Raw genomic sequence first — 19922 nt, 5'->3', positions numbered from 1 at the left:
ACTATGCACACTGTTACCGAAACGAAATATATCTTACCAAAACCAGGTAATTTTTCGAGTTGATTTCAATAACTTTATAAAACGTAGTTGTTTATTAGCAAATCTTATAATTCACAGCTGTTGGAAAAAATTGAACTGACATGACACTCCATTGCTGACAGACATTGCATTTGACACATATTTGTTGACACTTGACAGTTCTGCTGCCAGCTCCTACAGAGGCCGCAGATTTTGTGAATTGTTTCCAAATAAAAATAAGCTGACAATCGAAGATCTTGCTAATTACTTGAACTTGCTGGAAATGTCACTGAGTCTTCTTCTAGAGAAGTACGATGTATCTACTGACGAGGGCTTGCAGAAAGCGCTCAACGAAATTGAAAAAGAAGAGGTAAGATTGATTTGTTTTGATGACGATGGCAGAAGGTTTCTCTTGTAAACGAAGTTGTTTTTCAGTCGGAGGTTGATGAGGCGTTATCTGGAGTGCTGTCCCGGGCATGCTCCCTAGAGGGACGTCTCCGTGCAGCGAGCCAGGCTTACACGAAGCTGAATGAAGTGAAGACTGATGCTCAAGTTGCGGCAGACATGGTGGATAAGACTGCCGGTCTTGCGAGGGATGTTAGCGCTAAAGTGCGACAACTGGACCTGGCAAGGGTAAGTAACTCCACTATCTTTATGGGCTAGGTGAATAAATAGAGTAGCCTTTGTATTGAGTATTTAATATGTTGTTTTGTATGTGTTTCCAGTCTCGCGTAGCAGAATGTCAGCGGCGTGTGCATGATTTGATAGATCTGCAGCTGTGTAGTGCTGGAGTTGAGGCTGCTATAAAGGCACATGATTATGAAACTGGTATGTTGAGAGAGATCAGACTAATACATTTGCTACACCTACATTTACAATCACAGTAATGCATATCTAGGAGCATAGAGCATCCAGTAATCATTTTATTGTGATACATGAGTTTTACAAAGGAAATAGACAGATACATGTATATCCTATACTATTATAATCCTTTCAATGCAATTATTCCAATCAATGAAAGCTAGGAATAAAAGTTCTGTAACCTAAATCTATTTACTTCAAAAGACTATCCTCATTGCTCTGCTCATAAAAGGCTTACAACTATCAGTAACACTAAAATCATCTTGCTACAGGTGCTGGACATGTATCTCGGTTCCTTAGTATGGACCCTGGGTCAGTAGCAGCAGCCAGAGCACGAGGTGCACCAGATCCTCGTGACGCCATGACAAGAGCGGCGAACACACTATATGAACATCTAGTACGCAAGTATGTAAAGACAAGTACTAACACATGCCAAGTTTGTTGCACAAAACTTACAATATAATACAATACCATAATATAAATCGTCATGAACCAAAATTGAAAACAAATTAATAAATAAAGTATGTCCCAACTGATGGTCGATTGCTAGTCCAAAAACCTTTAAAAAAATAATGTTTGTTGTTTTCCTGACACTTAATAAAAATAAATAAATAAAAATAAAATAAAATAAAAATAAAAAAGTTTTCCTGACACTTAGTATGGAAAAAATAAAGAACTTCAAGTTAGTTGTGTTATTTTTAAGGTTTGAGGAAGCAGCTCGCAAGGAAGATGAACAGAATGTGGAGCGATTGTTCAAACTGTTCCCACAGATTGGACGAGCTGAGGAGGGAGTAGATCTCCTAGCCAAATATCTTGCCACACAAGTAAGTTATAATAGAAAATGTTATGGGCTATTTTCTTTCATAGCATTGTACCTTTATTTTGTTATAAATTTTACATAATGTAATGAAAAATAAGGTTGGGCTCAAAATTGTACCCTGTGGGATACCGAAACTTTAAATGAAGTTGGTCACTACTTTGATTCTTTTGATTGCGATGTAAAGTATGTTGACTTAATTATAAATCAAATGTGTTATTTAAGTTCCTTAAAGTTTCATAAAACTAATAATTTTCTTAGGAGCTGCTAATGATACACTCTATCGAAAGCCTTATTGAAGAACATAAAACTTCCCATGTATCATTTAAGACACATTTCCGATATTTGCGTTTGTGAACTGGTAGTGGGAAATTTAAATATAACATTATTTTTTTATGTTATACCTAAGTTATTGCTGTTTGTTCTTAGACAGACGTAGCGATCCGTCGTGCGTGCGTGGTGGCGGACGCGCGGTCGGAGGCGGCGGTGTTCGCGGACGCGGTGACGCGCGCGGTGGAGGCGGGCGGCGCGGCGCTGCAGCGCGCGCGGCGGACGGCGGCGCCGGCGCCCGGCAAGCTGCCTAGGGCACTGCGGGCTTTGCAGCCACATGTATGAATGATACGCTATTGTTGTGTCTTGCAAAGTCTGGATACACAGTAGACAATATATTTTGTCAAAAAATCTGCACTAGTCGTCTTTTAGTTCCTTTCACAATGAATTTAAACTTTGCAGTTTTTTTACTGACATTGCATTTATTTAAAGCATTTATGATATATCATATTTATTTCTGTCAAATGGCTTACAAAAATTCCTAAACACGACAATATTTTAAACTTGATTACCTTCAAAAGAAACAATAAACAAACTCAAGGAGTCTCTTTCTTCTACTCTTTGTACTTAACAGTCTCTTTTGAAGTCTAGACTTGTATATTAATAAAGTTAATAGTGAGTTTAAGAATTCATAAAACTTCTTCTGTAACAGACCAACTATTCTGCTATATTTTAAGCAGCCAAGCTTATCGTATAATATGTCGTAGGTATGTGCCGGCGTACGTCGCGTGTTCACGGAGATGGTGGCAGCTCGTCGCTTGGAGTCGGAGCCGGCGCGGGGCGTGGGCTCCGCGCTGAGCGCGGAGCCGGTGCTGGCTGAACTAGCTCTCACGCACTCCAGGATATGGCTGTACTTTACATTTATTAGGAGGCAGACTGAGGTTAGTATGTGTTGTTGTGAGCATTCGACACAATGTTATGTTATGTAGTACCTAATATTCCAATCTTTTTTTAAATTAAGATTTGCAAGTTTTAAGCAAGAAGCAATAATCTTAAATTAAAGTTGAATTTAAAAAACAACAGACATTGAATTAGACTTTAACACATGAACGCCAAGTTTGAAATGGCAGTCCCAAAGCGCTAGTGGTGAAACCACTTTTTAACAAACAAAAAAATATTGTTAAAGTTTTTTAGTACAAGTAAAATACATACCTGTATTTTTGCTGGGTACAGTAATAAACTGAAGAAACGCCGCAGCAAACTCACTTATTTACTTACACTTTTAATTTAAAAAGTACATCTACTCTTGATACAGGCAGATGCATCAACTCTAAAAGACGCGGAGAAGAAAGCATGCATAGATGCTGTGGAGAAGATTATTGCTGAATGTGACCTTATGCGCACTGCGCAGGACATACTCGCTTACTATTTAGCATTAGAAAGGTAAAATAATTGTGACAGTAAATAGATTAAGATTTTATAATATAACCATAATCTGATAACCAGTCTTTCCAAGGAGATGTTTGGGTAACTGAGACGGATAGTCACTCCATGTAAAAGTCTGATACTCAGCTGCATTTTGTTAGACTGGAAGTTGACCAGGTAAAACAATTTTGGGAAAAGACTAGAAAAATGACAATCAGGGAAATACCTAAGTATATGTCTAAGAGTGAAGCTGGTAGTACATATTTAAAAAAATCTTCTATCTAATTTATAGTATGAATATTCCTTTATGTCCTGATCCTACAGTTTTTTTTCTAAATCTCTAGGTATTTTTTGGAGGAGAGCGTAAACAAAGCACTGAAGATGGCAACACCACAGATTGGGGTTACCACATCCAGCTTGGTTGATGATGTTTTCTTTATAGCTAGGAAAGTTATCAGGTGAGTGTGGTATCTATATGATATTATGTTTCTATTAAAGAAATCACCAGCATTGAGTAAGCGTGGTGATTAACTCTCAATCCTTCTCGATCGATATACGTACATTGGATTTTGTTATTAGTTAAAGGACAATAAAACTTATTTCTTAGAAATAAAAGATATTTTGAAATGGACGTTCAGAAAAGAGTATCTTGATATCGGCATTGTAGAACGCGCTTTTGCCCTGCGGAATTCTAACTGGAATATTGTAGTATCTAAGTGGTCAGATTATCATTGGTGGCGGAAATATTTCCCATGCTATTACATATTCAGATAATTTTAAACAAGCGTATAGATAGTTCAAACCATGTATTGAACGTATCTACCATATTTATCTCCCCAGACGTGCAGTATCGTCGTGCAGCGTAGACGGCGCGTGCGCGGTGCTCAACGAGGTGTCCTCGCAGCTCGAGCGAGGCGCCGCCGCCGCGCTGCGCCGCTGGCTGCGGGCGCCGCCTATAGAGCCGCTGGCGCTAGCCTCGCCCAGGCCGCAGAGACCCATGGATGACCCTGATGCTGAGGCGCAGAGGATGCTGTACTTGGTCAGTTTATGTGAATTAGGCATGAGTAAGAAATATGAGTTTACTTACAATGACACACTTATAGGTACACCTTAATGTAATCCATTAGATAATCCCTATGAACCTTGCCAATTCCGTTCTATCATCAAATCATCATTCTATCATCAATCGATCAAAACTCTTCTTATATACACTCTCTTCGTACTTTGTCATGTACCTGAATGTAATATAGTGAATCTATATGTATATATTATTTTTTAATTTTTACCCATACTGGATATATGTGCCCAGAATGCAACCCCTATCAAAGAAGCAATAGCAACACCGTTGTCTCTTAAATCGTTGTTCAATTAAACAATTTTGATTATGCAAATCGGCTTAAACACCTTCAAATGTCCTTAACTCTACGACTGACAGACTCACTTATAACTTTTTTAACAGTTAAATGTATTTAGGTAAATTAAGTATTTGAACTGACTTGCGAGGTAGCAAAATACAGCTGATAATATAATCTATCGTCACTACCAGGCACACATGAACGAAGCAGAAGCCGGCGCGGAATGGTCGGAGCGGCTCGCCAGCGAAGCCTGCGCCGCGGCCTCGTCGCTCGCCCGCGGCCCGCCCGAGCTCGCCAAGCTCACGTCCTGCGCGGCCGGGCTGGGCACGGCGGCGGCCGCCTTCAGGGCTGCGCATGAGTTGGCACTGTCGGCACTGGTGGCCGCTTTGCAGCCGAAGTTGGCGGCCTGGGCGCAGAGGCTGGCCGATCCGGCGCCACATGCTGGTAGGTCAAGATTGATTCAGTTATTAGTTTTGAATTTTTTGAAATTATCGTTTTTAGTTTGCTAATTTTGGAAATGGTGATCTATTTGTTGTCTAAAAAGTCACATTTTATATTGACCAAAATGAACTTTTGACAGCTGGAAACGCAATTCTTGCTTTAAAACTAGCATGTCTTTATGCCAACTTTATTTGAGGTCGGCGCTGCATATTTTCTCCTTCCATCTTTTATCTGCTTTGCAAGTTACATTCTTTCTAGCCATATTGATTTTCGCTTCAAATTTTTTTTTTTTTTTTCCTTTGTGTTTTTGATCTGCTATCAGTCTACTAAGACTATGATCAGATGCGTGGAGATACTAGAAGGGTATTTATAGTAATGGGGCCAGTGCCCAATTCTATTTAGTCAGGCAGCACAATGTCAGCTTTCTTGAGTCTCTTTAGATGGTTCTGCACCAGTAGTGACTGTGACAGAGGATTTGGATGGGAGCTCAACCTTTCCTTATATCTGTTGAGGTACCGTTTGGTTTCTTCATGAACAGTTGGCATTTCCAGATACTGGTGGATTTCTGAGTTCCGAGTATACCAAGGGGCAGCCGCTATGACCCTCAAGATATTGTTTTGGGCTCTTTGTATGCACATAATGTTCGATTTGCTAGCAGAGGTCCACAGTTGGATGCCATATGTCCAGATTGGTTTTATAATGGCGCAGTACACTCTTAGCTTGTTACTCAGTGATAATGCAGATTGTCGACCCAGTAGCCAAAGGAGTCTTTTGAAACGGTAGTTTATTTCTGTCCTTTTTGTCCTTAGGTGGTCTTTCCATGTTAGTCTCCTTTCCAGGTAGAATCCTAGGTATTTTACACAACTTGACCGAGGTAGAGTGTCATGACCCAAGTTGACTGGGGGGCAGTCTCCACGTCTGAGCGTAAATGTAATGTGGTGCGATTTGGGCGCACTAGCTCTTATTCGCCACTTCTTCAGCCAGTCGTAGGTCTGGTCAAGTTGTTTTTGCAATATGCAGCTCGCTTTTTTGGGATCATTGTTACAGGCCAAGAATGCTGCATCATCAGCGAAGGTTGCAACAGAGACGTCAGGACATTGTGGGAGATCACTGGTAAAGATGTTGTATAATACTGGGCCCAGAACGGAGCCTTGGGGTACCCCTGCAAGGCACGCTACAAGGGACGATCTTGCGTCACGCAGTTTAACTTGAAAATACCTGTCACTAAGGTTTCATTAGGGGGTAAAATGAGTGGGGCAAGAGTTGTTTTATCTTGCACAGTAGTCCTTTGTGCCATACACGATCGAAAGCCTGCTGGACGTCAAGAAAGGCAGCTGAACAGTATTCCTTGTTTTCCATGCATTGCCTTATGGTGCGGTAGACTCGGTGAACCTGCTCAATGGTAACACTCTACCATTGAGCAGGTTCACGAAAACCAAATTGATGATCTGGGATGATTTTATTTTCCAAAAGGTATGGTTTCAGCCTATTTAGTACTACTTTTTCCCAGAGCTTTGATAGTACTGGAGTTAGGCTAATAGGGCGGTAAGACGAAGCTTCGTCGGTCGGCTTTCCTGGTTTGTGTATCATCACAATTTGTGAGATTTTCCAGAGAGCAGGTATATATGAGGTTCTAAGAGACGCATTGATGAGGGTAGTGAGAAAGACGAGTCCCTTGCGGGGCAGTTCCTTAAGTATTTTAGGAGTAATCAAATCAAATCCTGGCGCTTTATTGGATTTCATTGTGGATATTAATCTGGACAATTCGCGTGGAGATGTTGGTTGCAGTGGTAGACAAAGTTGTAAGTCCTGGTTGAGAGTGATATCTATTTCAGGATTCTCAGGGACACAAGATTCGTTAGGTTTGAAGACGTTGGCAAGGTGGGTGGCAAAAGTGTCGGTCTTTTCTTGGTCAGTACGGGCCCACGAATTTCCTGATCTGATAGGAGGGTAACATTGTTGCGGTGATGGTAGGTGTTTAGTCGCTTTCCATAAAGAGTGGATCCCATTAGCATGAGGGGCCATTCTCTCTAGCCTTTGTTGCGTTTCTTTGTTTCTAGCGTTCGCAAGAATCTCTTTGAGTTCCTTGATTGCTCGGTTAAGGAGAGTTTTGTCCTGTTCGTGACGTGATGTTTGCCAGATTCTACGTAGTCGTCTCTTTTCAGCAATTTTTCTTCGGACTTCGAGCGGAGTAAGTGATTTGTGCGCCAGTCTCTTAAGCTCAGGGGTGCTGTTCCATGCAGCTACTTGTACAAGATTAGTAATGTACAGGCATGCGTTTTCTACATCTTCAGGTGATTTCAGAGGAAGGTTTAGGTTAATCTTGTCCTCAACATACTCTCTAAAACTATCCCAGTCAGTTTTATAATTATAGAGTACGTCGTTAGGCTCATGATAGACAACGGTTTTACACAGTCTTAGGATAATGGGGGTATGGTCTGAAGAACCGTCAAGACAGGATTCAATTTGGGCGAACTTGTGGCAAATGTTTTTTGTGACAAAAATTTTTTCGCTTCAAATAACTTAATATTATGTTATTAAAATCAAAATCAAAAATCAAAAGTCATTTATTCAAAGTAGGCTGAAAATCAGCACTTTTCGAACGTCAATACAAAAGACAGCCCCCAAAACGCCCGCCCTTCACCACTTCCTATGTGTTTTTGCTGGGAAGAAGAAGTGGTGGAACAAACTCCCCAGCAACACAATTAATTTCAATATACGACATTCCAGACGAGATGGAAGACGACGCGGACGCTTTACCTCAAGCGTTGGAGCAGTTCACAGAAGGTGCGCGGGCGCAGGTGTCGGGGCGGTCGGTGGACGCGCTGCTGCTGGCCGCGCTCGCCGACCTCACCACAAGGGCTGAGCAGGCTATACTGCATAACAGATATGATCGGGTACGTATTAAGTAGAAGAAAAGTTGAAATTGAACGTAGTTTGGATGATAATGGGGTTTTTTTTTGAGTACATGGAGAACAAAATGATTCGAGGAGATATAATAATGCAAATGTACAAAATAACGAGGGTGCCAAAATGTGAGTGTTTGGTTCGAGGTACAAGGAACGTTACCGTTTCTGTATTTACATGTCTTCTCTGAAATCCGGCAAAAATTGATGTTTCAAAGAATCTGTACATCTCGTGAGTTCACTCCTATCTGATCATTTTGGTCATTTTCACCTAGACCTAGAAAAAGACAAATATCTACCTACTGATCAACTTTCCTTATGGTATTTCTCATTTTTTTTACCCCGCAGTCTCCTGTATGTGCTTAAATAATTGTGCGTTTATTTACACTAGATTTCTTTTATATGTAATTCACAGGAAGGCGGTCTAGCAGTAGAGCGTCGCGCCCGTCGCCTGGCAGCGTGGGCGGGCAGCAGCGCGGGCGGGGCTCGCGAGCGCTGCTCCCGGCTGACGCAGGCCGCCGCACTGCTCGCGCTGGAGGCGCCGGCGCAGGCGCCGCACGCGCTGCTGCCCACGCCGAGACTGGCTGCACCACTTGCGAAGGATATACTGGCACGCAGGTCAGTGACCAGCAAAATGGTTGCTGGGGAGTTTGTCACGCCTCTTCTTCCCAGCAAAAACACCTAAGTGGTGAAGGGCGTTTTGGGGCTGTCTTTTGTTTCCTGACGTTCAAAAATTGCTGTTTTGCAGCTAAGTTTGAATAAATGATTTTTGATTTTGAATCATTTGTCGCTCTTATTTATCTCAGCTCGAGTTACTACACATTACAAACTGGTAGAGAATACCTTCGTCCTTGTATATTATGAAGAAGTACGGATAAATAAATACATGGCTTCGTGAAGCCTGAAAGTGCTTTAAGCGGGGCACGGACGCGAATTCATACAAAAATAGGCGTCACAGAGAAAAGTGCCCCACCTCTGTGCTTCGGGACCCATCGATGAATTGTACAGCGCAACAGTCGACATAGCTCTCACTGTACTACCATATTCATTCAAATGACAGCCACAAATAACCAAGACTATTTATTATCATATTCTGTCATTGAAGACAGAAAACACCATTAGGGCGCGTTCACACGACACGCGCACGCCCAGCGCACGCCACCCGCGAAATTTTTTAAATAAGAATTTGAGCCTTATAATGCATCAATAGATCTCAAATTGCATTTAACGAGGTCTACACGCGCTCGCCCCGCGCCCGCCTCGCGCCATCCCTGCACTCGCCCTACCCGCGCTCTGCACCCGAGCCGCGTACGCGTTGATACCTGGAAGCCACTATGCCTAGTGAACGAAGTAGTCCAGTCACTAGTAGTTTATGTGGGCGCGAGGCGTGTGCGAGGCGGATGCAGCGCGTGTGCGGGTTTAAGGCGGGCACTACGCGTGCTCGGGTGCTGTGCGTGAGCGGCGCGTGTCATCTGAATACGCCCTTACTAAAAATAAAATATGATTAACTGTGGCCATTTACTCAATGTTCCTTTTGTTTCAGGACCGATTTCAAAATGGAAGACATCAAGCGAGTGAAGCTATAGTATTTATTGTTATATCGTAGAAATGTTAAACTATTTTAACACAAATATATTATTATTGCCTATATTGCATTTAAAATAAAATTATTTACCTAAATTAACAGTCGTGTTTTTATTTTTATTTAAATAAAACAACAAAATATAATTAACACGTTTTAATTTCTATACAATGTCGTATAATTTTCAAATACATTTATTTAGTAACATTGATTGATAAGATTTCAATAAAGTAAAAATTTTAATACACAGTGTACAAATAATATTGTGCATGACACAAATTAGAAGTGACCATGAAAGTCGTATAACAAATAAAAATCAGAGAGAATGTCATAAAAAAGAGTTAAAAGCACCATAGATAAAAATAAACTTATAAAATCTAAGTTCTCAAAAATTTAAAATAATATTTTTATGAATGTCACTTCTACATTGTATCATTTGGTTTATAATGCTGATATGTTAAGTAATACATATAGAAAAATACGTGGAATTCTGTAAGGCACCTTTTTACTGTGAATACATACAATAACATCTAAAAATATAACATTTAGTAGAAAAGCATTGAATTAGAAATAGTTACCGAAATGCATAGACGTTAGAAATACAGCCTTTAACTCGACTTCAAAAATATAAAATGCTGTTATAGATTAAAGTAGAAAAAAACTAGATACTTTGAGCAGCATGAAAGTTAGCAAATAGAGGAATTAAGTATGATAATCCACATTCACAAATAAATAATGTTGAAATAGTTTTATATAAATCAGCATTTTTTTACAAAATTGTATAAAATAGGAACAAAAATTGCAATAATAGAAATCTGCCGTAATTATTAGTAAAAATATTAAAAGCAAAATAAACTTAGTGTTTAATGCATCGAAAAATAATTTGTAAGCCACCTTCACTTGAAGTTTTAAAAAATACATAAAATAGGAAAGCTGTATAGGAAATTAACTTATTCTATCACTCTACTTAGTTCTTATTTAATAAGGCATTTTACATGTTAAATACTCCCAAAATACTTTATAAAATTGCAAAGGTGCTTGTGTGGTCAATAACCTAACTCTTAACCAACAATTAATACATTAGGTTAAATATTAAATCATATAATAAATTCATTTTCAAACTTTTACAATTGTATTTCTTAATAACTTCTTACGGCCAGTTTCTTCATCAAAAGTTAAAGTTAAAGTAATGTCTAAAGTAAAAGTAACGGTCAAATACGTTTTTTCAGGGCTAAAGTGACAGCAAAACTAATAGAAAAATTGAATTTGACCGTTACTTTTACTTTAGACATTACTTTGACTTTTACTTTGGCTTTAACTTTTGATGAAATGAAATGAAACTGGCTGTTAAACTGCAAATATTAACTGAAATTAATAATCTAGATTATTTATTTTTAACAACAAATTCAATTGCGTTTGTATAATCGGCTCGTGTTTAAAAAAAAGCAATTTTTTTTTTCAAAATTATCTTATCTTAATAAAAGCAAACATGTTTCAACAAACAGCATACATATGTACCTGATTGGGAAATTAATATTTAACGCGGTGGTTAATTATAACGTAAACTAACCTAGTCAGTTAAAAATATATTTAAACTGTACAATACTATGCAAAAAAAAGTTGTCCTGGATGTATGTAAGTTATTGCATATAAAAGAAATTGTTTAATTTAATTTATCTTAAAAATGGCAATATTAAAAGGAAAAAATTGGTCTCATAAAACTTTATCGGCGTTAAAAAATACTGTAATTAGAAAAATACAGTGCTTACATTATATATATATATATAGATATACTTTAAATCTAAGCTTTTTAATACAAATTGTCAAATTCTTATGAACACAAGGCACAGTGTTAAGGCTCTAAGAAGGCGTATAAAGTTAAAAACTGTAATTTATATAAATATCGTGTAGTGCTATAACTACAATATTTTTAATTTTATATGTCACACATGCTCATAATAATGACTTGTCCGTCAATTTCTAAAATACAAGAATATATTTTGTGAACTGTCATGATTACTTTCCAATCAGATCAACTTTTGAGCCATCACACCCTGTAGGTACATTATTCTTTGGTTAAACCGTTATACACCCCAATTTTGTTGCCATAACAAAATATTAAAACAATTAAATGGGGTTATGATAGCACATGAGGATCAATAAATAAGTTAGTATATAAATGTTGATATAAACTCTGAATACTGCAGAATAAAACAAAATATATAATTAAATTAGTTCGATGATTAACAATGGCTGTAGTTAACGTAAAAAACTTACTAAAACATTTGTTAAGTACATGATTTTGTTCAAGGTTAATCTTATTAATTAATATTAAACTTAAACAGCTAACGTGTAGACCAGAAGAGCAAATTATTGAGCTTAAATTGTCACCTTTGTGATTTGAGTAGAACACACAAATTGTAACTTTTAACCGTGTACTCAATTTATTTTTTAATACTGGCAACACACAAACAGTTAAACATTAAGATTAATTCTCTCAAATATATTTAAATATAACAAATCGTATTCCTATCACTAAGCGAGCAACATTAGTGCATTTTACAGTGCCAATGTCTTTTTGACGTTTTAACTTTTTACAGGCGTGATTGGGGACTCCTTAAACTGTGTGAGCAATTTACTTTACACTAAGCGACTTCACAAAAAGACATAATATTATTCTTTGATAAGGGTGGCCAACCAGTTAGATCGGGCAAGATAAGAAAATAAAATGTATCTCCAATGGATTGATTGCAACCACTTTAATCAACTGGTTGTCCAACCCTATCCTATCAAATTATAAAATTCACATAAAGTCTCATTTAAATTCCTTTTATCCAGCATGTAACATTAGGACTAGCTCCCCTACACCCCACATATCCTACATACCTTACCAGTACTAGGTATCGGGTATGAGGTAAGGCTTACCTAGTACCCGACGCGAGGCGGAGGCGACTCGACCGTGGAAGTGGTTTGCTTGGAGACGACGCGGGTGCCCTGCGCGAGGCCGCCGGCGCGGACTGCCACGAACTTGAGGTACGCGTCTATTAGATACGCGATCATTGCTACGAAGCCGAAGAACTGGAAATTGGAAGTTATTTATTTGAGTTTTTTTTACTTCTGTTAAGAGTTAGTACGGTATTTGAAGGTCATAATATTAAGTGTAATAAGCAAGAGTAGAGTAAATTAGACGTTCCTCAATAAAGGGTAGTTAAAAATAATCTTAGGCTAGCTAGGCTTTTTCCAACTTTGTGGTCTTCCAGCCCACCCAGATAGCGCTAATAGAATGACAGGTTACATCTTAGTAAGATAGGCACCCTCAATCTAAGTCGGGTAAAAAGGTAGAGGTTTGTCAAAAATACTGAAACTTACCGCAGCAGCAGAATGAGGGTTATCATGGACGGTCGCCGCCAAAATAGAGGCCAACAAATAGAAGAAGGTCCACAGCGCACAGAAGATAAACTCAATCTTCAGCCAGGGTATCTTGTAGAACTTCTCCAAGATGTGGAACAGGTAGAGGCCGAGCAAGATACCGGTGAACCAGAACGCGATCATGGAAATCCAGCTGAAGAAGGAACCCTTGCCTCGATTGCTCAACCAAGAGCATTGTATACAGATGAAGCCTAGGAGACTGCATAACTGGAATCAGAAATCTGACTTCAGTACATAATATAAAACAAAGTCGCTTTTTCTATCCCGTTGTCCCTATGTAAGCTTAAATCTTCAAAACTACGCAACCGATCGGTTTTTATCAGATAGTGTTTCAAGTGGAAGGTTTATATGTATAATCTATACATATAATAAAATGATAGGAAAGTCAAAACTGTACATTGAATATTTTTTAAAAAGAATACTTGGGGGGTGATCCATAATCGATTCTGAACCCAAATATGTAGTTTTTAGAATTTTTGTCTGTATGGCTGTTTGTCTGTATGTTTGTCCCGGATAAACTCAAAAAGTACTGCATGGATTTAAATCAAATTTTGCATGACTATTACTGGGTGGCCGGTTCAACACATAGGCTATATAATATCTCGCTATCACCTACGGGGGTTGAGCAATGAATGATTAAATAAACGAAATTGGAAATTCTATATTGCTCACGCAGACGAAGTCGCGGGCAACAGCTAGTATAAAATATTTATAAATAGTGGGAAAATACTGTTATTCCGTGCGAAGCCGGAGCGGGTCGCTAGTTATAGATAAAAGTTACGTTAAACCTAGACAGGCCTTCCGATTACCAAGGTCTAAACGCTCAGACAATTCAAGCAAGTTTTTACAAAGAAACGATGTCGCAATGTATTCGAAGAACTGCGCAAGTTCCGACGTAAACATACGTGGAACAAATGGTTTAGCTGCAATAAAGGAAACGAAAGGGAAACACTTTCCTTTATTGCTACTTAAATACCTTAGCATTTTATTGATATCATTGAATTGTTGAATCATATAGAAAATTATTCCTCGAATGTACATACTACTTAGTTATTTAAATATCTTTGTTGTCGAACTAAATAGTAGCATTGCTCAAATTCTATTGTTTTACTTAAGCAATTTGTATTCACATACAAAAACAAGATTCTATGAGCATAAGACGCATAAATCTCAGCTTATGTAGGTAGAGGTCGCGGCTGATGACGGCATTAAGTTATGTTTTGCCGTCATTGTGTTATATTAACGTTGACTCACATAGAAAACATTCAGGCACAGGTAGGTACCGTTGCTTGGGGAATAAGCACGCCCTGTCTGTCTGTCCCCATCGGGACTAGGCGTGACGATTCAATTAACACTCATGTAGCAAGTAAAAAGGCCACGGTCCCTTAACCACGTCATAATTAACGGCAATAGAACGATCGGCGATAACACGACATTGAGTTAGTTTCGTGCAAGGACTTAACCTTTTACCTTATGAATAAAACATAGGTCAGGTGCTTGAACCGCGTTAACTGTGGGTATTCTTGTATTGATTATGCTGTATTGCTGGAAACTTTATATGTTAGCAGAAATCGAGTCACTACAAATTGAGGAAAAAACTCTTTCAGGGTTTCCACGTGCCAATGTCTGAGATCTTGTTGTGGGTGCTGGATTCCAATTGGATATTGTTATTCATTATAAGAGGGTGGATATTTAATCTGGTATAACTTTCTGTCTTCCCTAATACACACCTAACTATGTAAAGTCATTATCAGGAATAGGGTCCTCATTAGGGTGATTTCAGAATGATGTCCTGCTTTGTATATCAGTTTTTGAATTGAATTGATACTCCCCTAAGGCACCATACAATCACAAAAGAACCATATAATCATAAAAAATACTTACAACTTGAGTAATCTTCAGTATGCCCGGTACAGTCTTGATGTAGGCAGGGTCGAACCGTATGTTGGTCTGGACGGCTGTGCTGGACGTGACGGTCGTCGTCGTCGTGTGCTGCCCAGGGAAGCCTACTTCTGCCATCTTTGATTATCTGGAGATGAAGAAATTTAGGTTTTATTCCGTAACTCCATGAGAAAGTGTATGTTTTTGGAAAACAATATTCATATTAGATAGGGCTGAGTGGGTGTTTGTAAGTCTGTCTGTATCAGTAAACATAATTTATTTATTAATTTTAGGGAACAAATATAATGACCACCATAAAATGCTTTGATACCCTTAGTTTTGTAACCAGAAATATCTACTGAAAACCAGAAAAATAAAGTCTAAAATGTAATTGTACCAGCTATTTTAGTCACGACTTCACTTTAAATTGTATTCAACCACCAAATTTAGTAAATGATCACCAACTCTTGACGACCAAATTAATGTATTATTTTTGCCTAAATAAGTCACTGTGATTGCCATAAAATGTAGGCTTATTACCAAATAAAGTATTATGATGCCATATTAACTTATGTGTCCGGCTTGCAATGCATGCGTGAGTGTCAGTATGACGAGTGACAGGGGAAAATGGAAGAAAATGACATATTGCACCGACCCCAAGTAAAATTGGGAACAGGGCAGGAGAAAGAAGAAGAAGAATGTGTTTCTCAATACACTCCCTCGAAAACACACTCTTATCGCACTGTTTAGTTAGAGGCATGCAATAGACAATTTTCCACCCTAGTGCAGGAAAAGGGTCCCCATAATCTTATTACATTTATTGTATCAGGCCAAACTTATTTTTTTGGAGTCAGTTTACTTAAACAGGATAGGAAGATGTAAAAACTTTGATTATCATTTTATATTAAAATGCTAGTATAATTTTGATGATCATTTACTACTTTTGGGATAACAATGATTTATTTGGACTCATCTTGCTTAAATAGGATAGCAGAATTTAAAAACTTTGGTTATAATCTTACATTAAAATGGTGGTTTAATTTTGGTGATCATTTACTATTTTTGGCTTACGCATGATTTATTTTGGAATAATTTCACTTAAATAGGATAGAAAAGTGTTAAAACTTTGGTTATAGTTTTACATTAAAATGCGAGTTTCATTTTGGTGATCATTTACTATTTTTGTCTGCTATTTGTTACTATATCTGGTGATCAGTTAAACATAAGCCTTAATTTTATGCATCTTTAATTGTATGAATCAATTAATACTCAATAGGATACCTTATCGTATTAGAAACTTATTAGTATTCTTATCGTTTATCTCTTTATGTGGTCTAACTATTTCTTTTAACTTAGCGTGCACAAACTCGGCAGAGAAGGTAAAAACATGATCATAGTTTTTACAATCTTGTTTTAGGCACTTGTAAGGAAATTAATTCAAGGATAAATAAACTTATACAGATGTAACTACTGAACCGATTAAAATCAAATTCTGTTCTCAGATAATCTAGATTAGACCCTGAGAAAGGACACAGGCTACTTTTTATACGGACGTGTAAAATAAGTTCCCTTGTGACTTGAGTGGAACCACATGGAACAGCTAGTCTCGTATAAACAATAGTCCTTGCATACACATTTCAATTAGCAGGTTCGTAAAGCATTATTTGTTAATACATAGATAAATGTATGAATCATAGATGATATATTTCATATTTACTGATAACACTTGTATCTGTTATACTGCTGTGACATGCAAACCGTTGTTGAGCTGTATTGTAAATGTTACACTTTTACCAAGATAATTTAGTGATTCATATAGATATTTTTTTATTGATTGACTAATGTTATTTTATCTATTTTCTATGCCCGGATAAGTGAGCTGAGGAGGTCAGATAGGCAGTTGCTCCTTGTAAAACTCTTTTACCCAGCAGCAACAATTAGGCTGGAAGCCGACCCCAACATTGTTGGGAAAAGGCCAGGCTGGTGATGATTTACTAATGTTATTGTAAGTATAAAAAAAAAGCTCTTGTTAAATTAAACCTGTCAGCAGTGAAATAATAAGAAGGCTGACAAAGCCTAAAAATGTAACAAGAGCATGCAATTATTATTAATTTGATTAAGCTATCATTTATCATCATTAAATGAATGACTGGCCAATCCCAAAGTATTTTAATATTGATAAGAAGCAAATTATTTCATTGTTTTCAAAGTTTTGTCTGATTAGAATATTATTCATTTTTGTTATAATTTATCTCTGCATGTCCGCTCCCGATTGCAGCCACATTAAATTAGGAAATAGCTCCTTTTGGTACTGCATTTTTAAGATAAAAAGTGTTTTATCAGACGTAACATCCCATGATATACAAAACCATTGAGTAGTTTTGGGATGAGCATGAAAAAAGTATCTTCTAAAATAAATGTTTGTTATATAACTTACTTAGCTAGAATATGCATTAAACATTATACATGTGTACTGTGATATTAGATTTACTTAATTATTCTTCATCAGAGGCCTGTGAATGAATCAAACAATATGAGGCATAAACATATATAATAGGTACTGCTATACTTATTATGGACATGAAAGTGAAACCAGTAGGTCTAGTCTATATCCAAGTTAATACTGAAAAGAGAAAGTTGTTTACTTTTACACTTGGTAAACTAAAAATCCAAAATCTCATATTTAATCACTTTCTTGATTTTGAAATTGATATATACAGAAAGATAATGTCGAATATGATTGTGCTGATAAAATCTTGTAAGTGTAGAACAAACATGCTGTATATTGGTGGGAGGAAAACTAGTGAAAAAATATTATTGATAAGCTCCAAACAGCCACTAAAATGGGTGTTTCCGCGGTTATTTCGAGAGTAACTTCCGTACGTTGTATGAAAAATTCAGACTAGGAAATTTTCAGTAAATGCTATAATAGCTGGGATGATAACAATTTGTGACTGAAAAGTGTCAATAAATTGAAAAGTAAAGTTCTCTTCAGTTTTTATCATCAACCACGTTATACACAGTACGTATGCCGCTTGTCACCACCTAAAATAGCTAATATTGGGCAACATACATCAGAAATAAACACAACACTACAATTTAACACAAAATTAATTGAATTATTCACTTACCTCACTTAAATGTAAACCTAACCACAATCACTTTTTCTTAACGACTACGTTTTTAGGCAAAGTTGCGGCACTAACAACAACGATTAATAATAGGTGTAAATTAATATAAGGTGATAACCCGAACGAGCTCCACTATGCGACCAAATCCAAATCGTAATACTATCGTGACACTGACGTTTGCGTGACACTCGAAAAATTGCAAATCGAGCAAACCTTAAGCTGATAATTGAGCATTAAAAATGGCGTACATACGCTACTACCGCCTAGTTAGACTAAGACAAACATTAAGTACGCTCTAAATCTTTTAAAATATTTTTTGCCTCTATGGAACGCTAACACTCGTTCCAATACCTAAATGTACAACAAAATTATTTGAAAAGTTTCACATGAGTCAAAATAAAAGCTAAAGTATTTATTTGATGTGCTCGGTTTATCTTCTTTGATTTTCTATTATAATCCAAATGAATTGAAGTAAAGGTCAATCAATCAAACAATCAACCAATCATTTGAAAAAAATTAACAATAATTAGTTTTTGAACACACTTTTTTTTTTTTAGCGAGACGTAAAATCATCAAATGACCCCTCCCGCTGTGGGTTAGCAGCGCACTAACGTAGATTTGAGCAATTTAGCTGGCCAAAAGTCTTTTTTTTTAAATAAAGGTTATCATCAAATTGTGGGTAAAATGGAAAGAGGAATACCCCAGCAATAAGAATTTACCACATCTACCTACCAAACATGCGATATGCGCTTGCACCAGGAGTTAAAACTTGACCTTAGTGCAAATTTTACGTTATACGTTTTTAGAGATCTCGGTAGACGGTATTAAAGAAAAAATATTTTTGTGCTATCTAATTGATATTAAGCAACTATTATGATGGATTCGAGTTGTGTAGGTAACAGTTATTATATTTTAATATATTTTGAGTGTGATCACTTAATTTTTTATAGTATTATTTCAATTTTAAAAGAGGGTGTGTAAGCAAAATATTTTTTTAGTAATTTTCTTGTTTAAACACAATTTTGTTATATTATCGCGTTCGACCGCGTAACATTTTTTTTAGTTTTAGATATTTGACATATTAAACTAGCTTACGACATATTATTTGGCTGCGGATAGCTGCGGATGTCCGACTTACAGGCTTTTTAAGATTTGAAGCTCATACAAAAATAAAATACTTTTTTCTTTAAAATGTCACAAAGTGCATTTTTTTTTGTTTTGGGTACCTCTGGCGTAAAAATAGTGACCCTACGTTATATTTACAATAAAATACAATAGCAAGATCTGACTAATTTGGAAGAAAAACTAAATTACCTAGGAAACTAACTTTTGACCTATTAGGGTGACACACCTGATAATTTATGCAGTTTTAAACAAAGATTTGCATATTTTAAAATAGCTACGAAAGTAAGAAACTGAAACTGTAAAAAAAATCCTTAAAACTAATGAGAACTGGTTAAGCAGAACATTTGAACGCCCGACAAGTGTTGGAAATCGACCGGGGCGGCCATCTAAATCACTTAAAGATTGTAGTGAGAGGACTAAACGAAGGAAAACTAAAGAAATACGAAACTGAAGAAATGTGATCAACAAAAAAAAACATCAAAGCAAGATTATTTTGCCCTGAAACAATAAAATATGCTACTACCAGCTGAATCAAACACAGAGTCTGATATATCAGAGGCAGAAAGTGAGGAATAAAAAAAATATTAATTATTTTTTTACTACACTACATATTATTTTGAAATAGATATAATAAAAAATATCATAACTACTTTTAAAATGAAGATATATTATACTCTACAT

The 19922-nt window shown here is 37.0% G+C and overlaps 2 protein-coding genes across 2 annotated transcripts; one reads left to right on the top strand and one right to left on the bottom strand.

The window, feature by feature from the left end:
* Positions 1 to 180: 180 nt before the first annotated feature.
* LOC124645635 (conserved oligomeric Golgi complex subunit 4) lies at positions 181 to 9777 on the top strand. The gene is made up of 14 exons (XM_047185456.1): positions 181 to 388; positions 454 to 651; positions 744 to 846; positions 1152 to 1284; positions 1583 to 1703; positions 2126 to 2305; positions 2734 to 2907; positions 3282 to 3409; positions 3736 to 3849; positions 4232 to 4430; positions 4938 to 5190; positions 7918 to 8084; positions 8509 to 8711; positions 9637 to 9777. The coding sequence occupies exons 1-14, from the start codon at positions 302 to 304 to the stop codon at positions 9677 to 9679; spliced, it is 2103 nt and encodes a 700-aa protein (XP_047041412.1). The 5' UTR covers positions 181 to 301; the 3' UTR covers positions 9680 to 9777.
* A 39-nt stretch (positions 9778 to 9816) lies between these two features.
* On the bottom strand, positions 9817 to 18290 carry LOC124645638 (CKLF-like MARVEL transmembrane domain-containing protein 4). Its single transcript, XM_047185458.1, has 4 exons — positions 18117 to 18290; positions 14989 to 15133; positions 13045 to 13311; positions 9817 to 12753 (listed from the first exon to the last, which is right to left on the bottom strand). The coding sequence occupies exons 2-4, from the start codon at positions 15121 to 15123 to the stop codon at positions 12601 to 12603; spliced, it is 555 nt and encodes a 184-aa protein (XP_047041414.1). The 5' UTR covers positions 15124 to 15133; positions 18117 to 18290; the 3' UTR covers positions 9817 to 12600.
* Between the last annotated feature and the right edge of the window lie 1632 nt (positions 18291 to 19922).

The sequence above is a fragment of the Helicoverpa zea genome, chromosome 3, assembly GCF_022581195.2.
Source record: "Helicoverpa zea isolate HzStark_Cry1AcR chromosome 3, ilHelZeax1.1, whole genome shotgun sequence".
NCBI lineage: Eukaryota > Metazoa > Arthropoda > Insecta > Lepidoptera > Noctuidae > Helicoverpa > Helicoverpa zea.
This window is presented reverse-complemented; position numbering and strand designations above follow the sequence as displayed.

Coding starts and splice junctions, on each gene's coding strand:
- LOC124645635 (XM_047185456.1), top strand. CDS start 302: ATGTCACTGAGTCTTCTTCTAGAGAAGTACGATGTATCTACTGACGAG. Junction 652..743: donor GACAACTGGACCTGGCAAGG/GTAAGTAACTCC, acceptor ATGTGTTTCCAG/TCTCGCGTAGCAGAATGTCA. Junction 1,285..1,582: donor TATGAACATCTAGTACGCAA/GTATGTAAAGAC, acceptor GTTATTTTTAAG/GTTTGAGGAAGCAGCTCGCA.
- LOC124645638 (XM_047185458.1), bottom strand. CDS start 15,123: ATGGCAGAAGTAGGCTTCCCTGGGCAGCACACGACGACGACGACCGTC. Junction 13,312..14,988: donor TACTGAAGATTACTCAAGTT/GTAAGTATTTTT, acceptor TTCTGATTCCAG/TTATGCAGTCTCCTAGGCTT. Junction 12,754..13,044: donor ACCCTCATTCTGCTGCTGCG/GTAAGTTTCAGT, acceptor TCCAATTTCCAG/TTCTTCGGCTTCGTAGCAAT.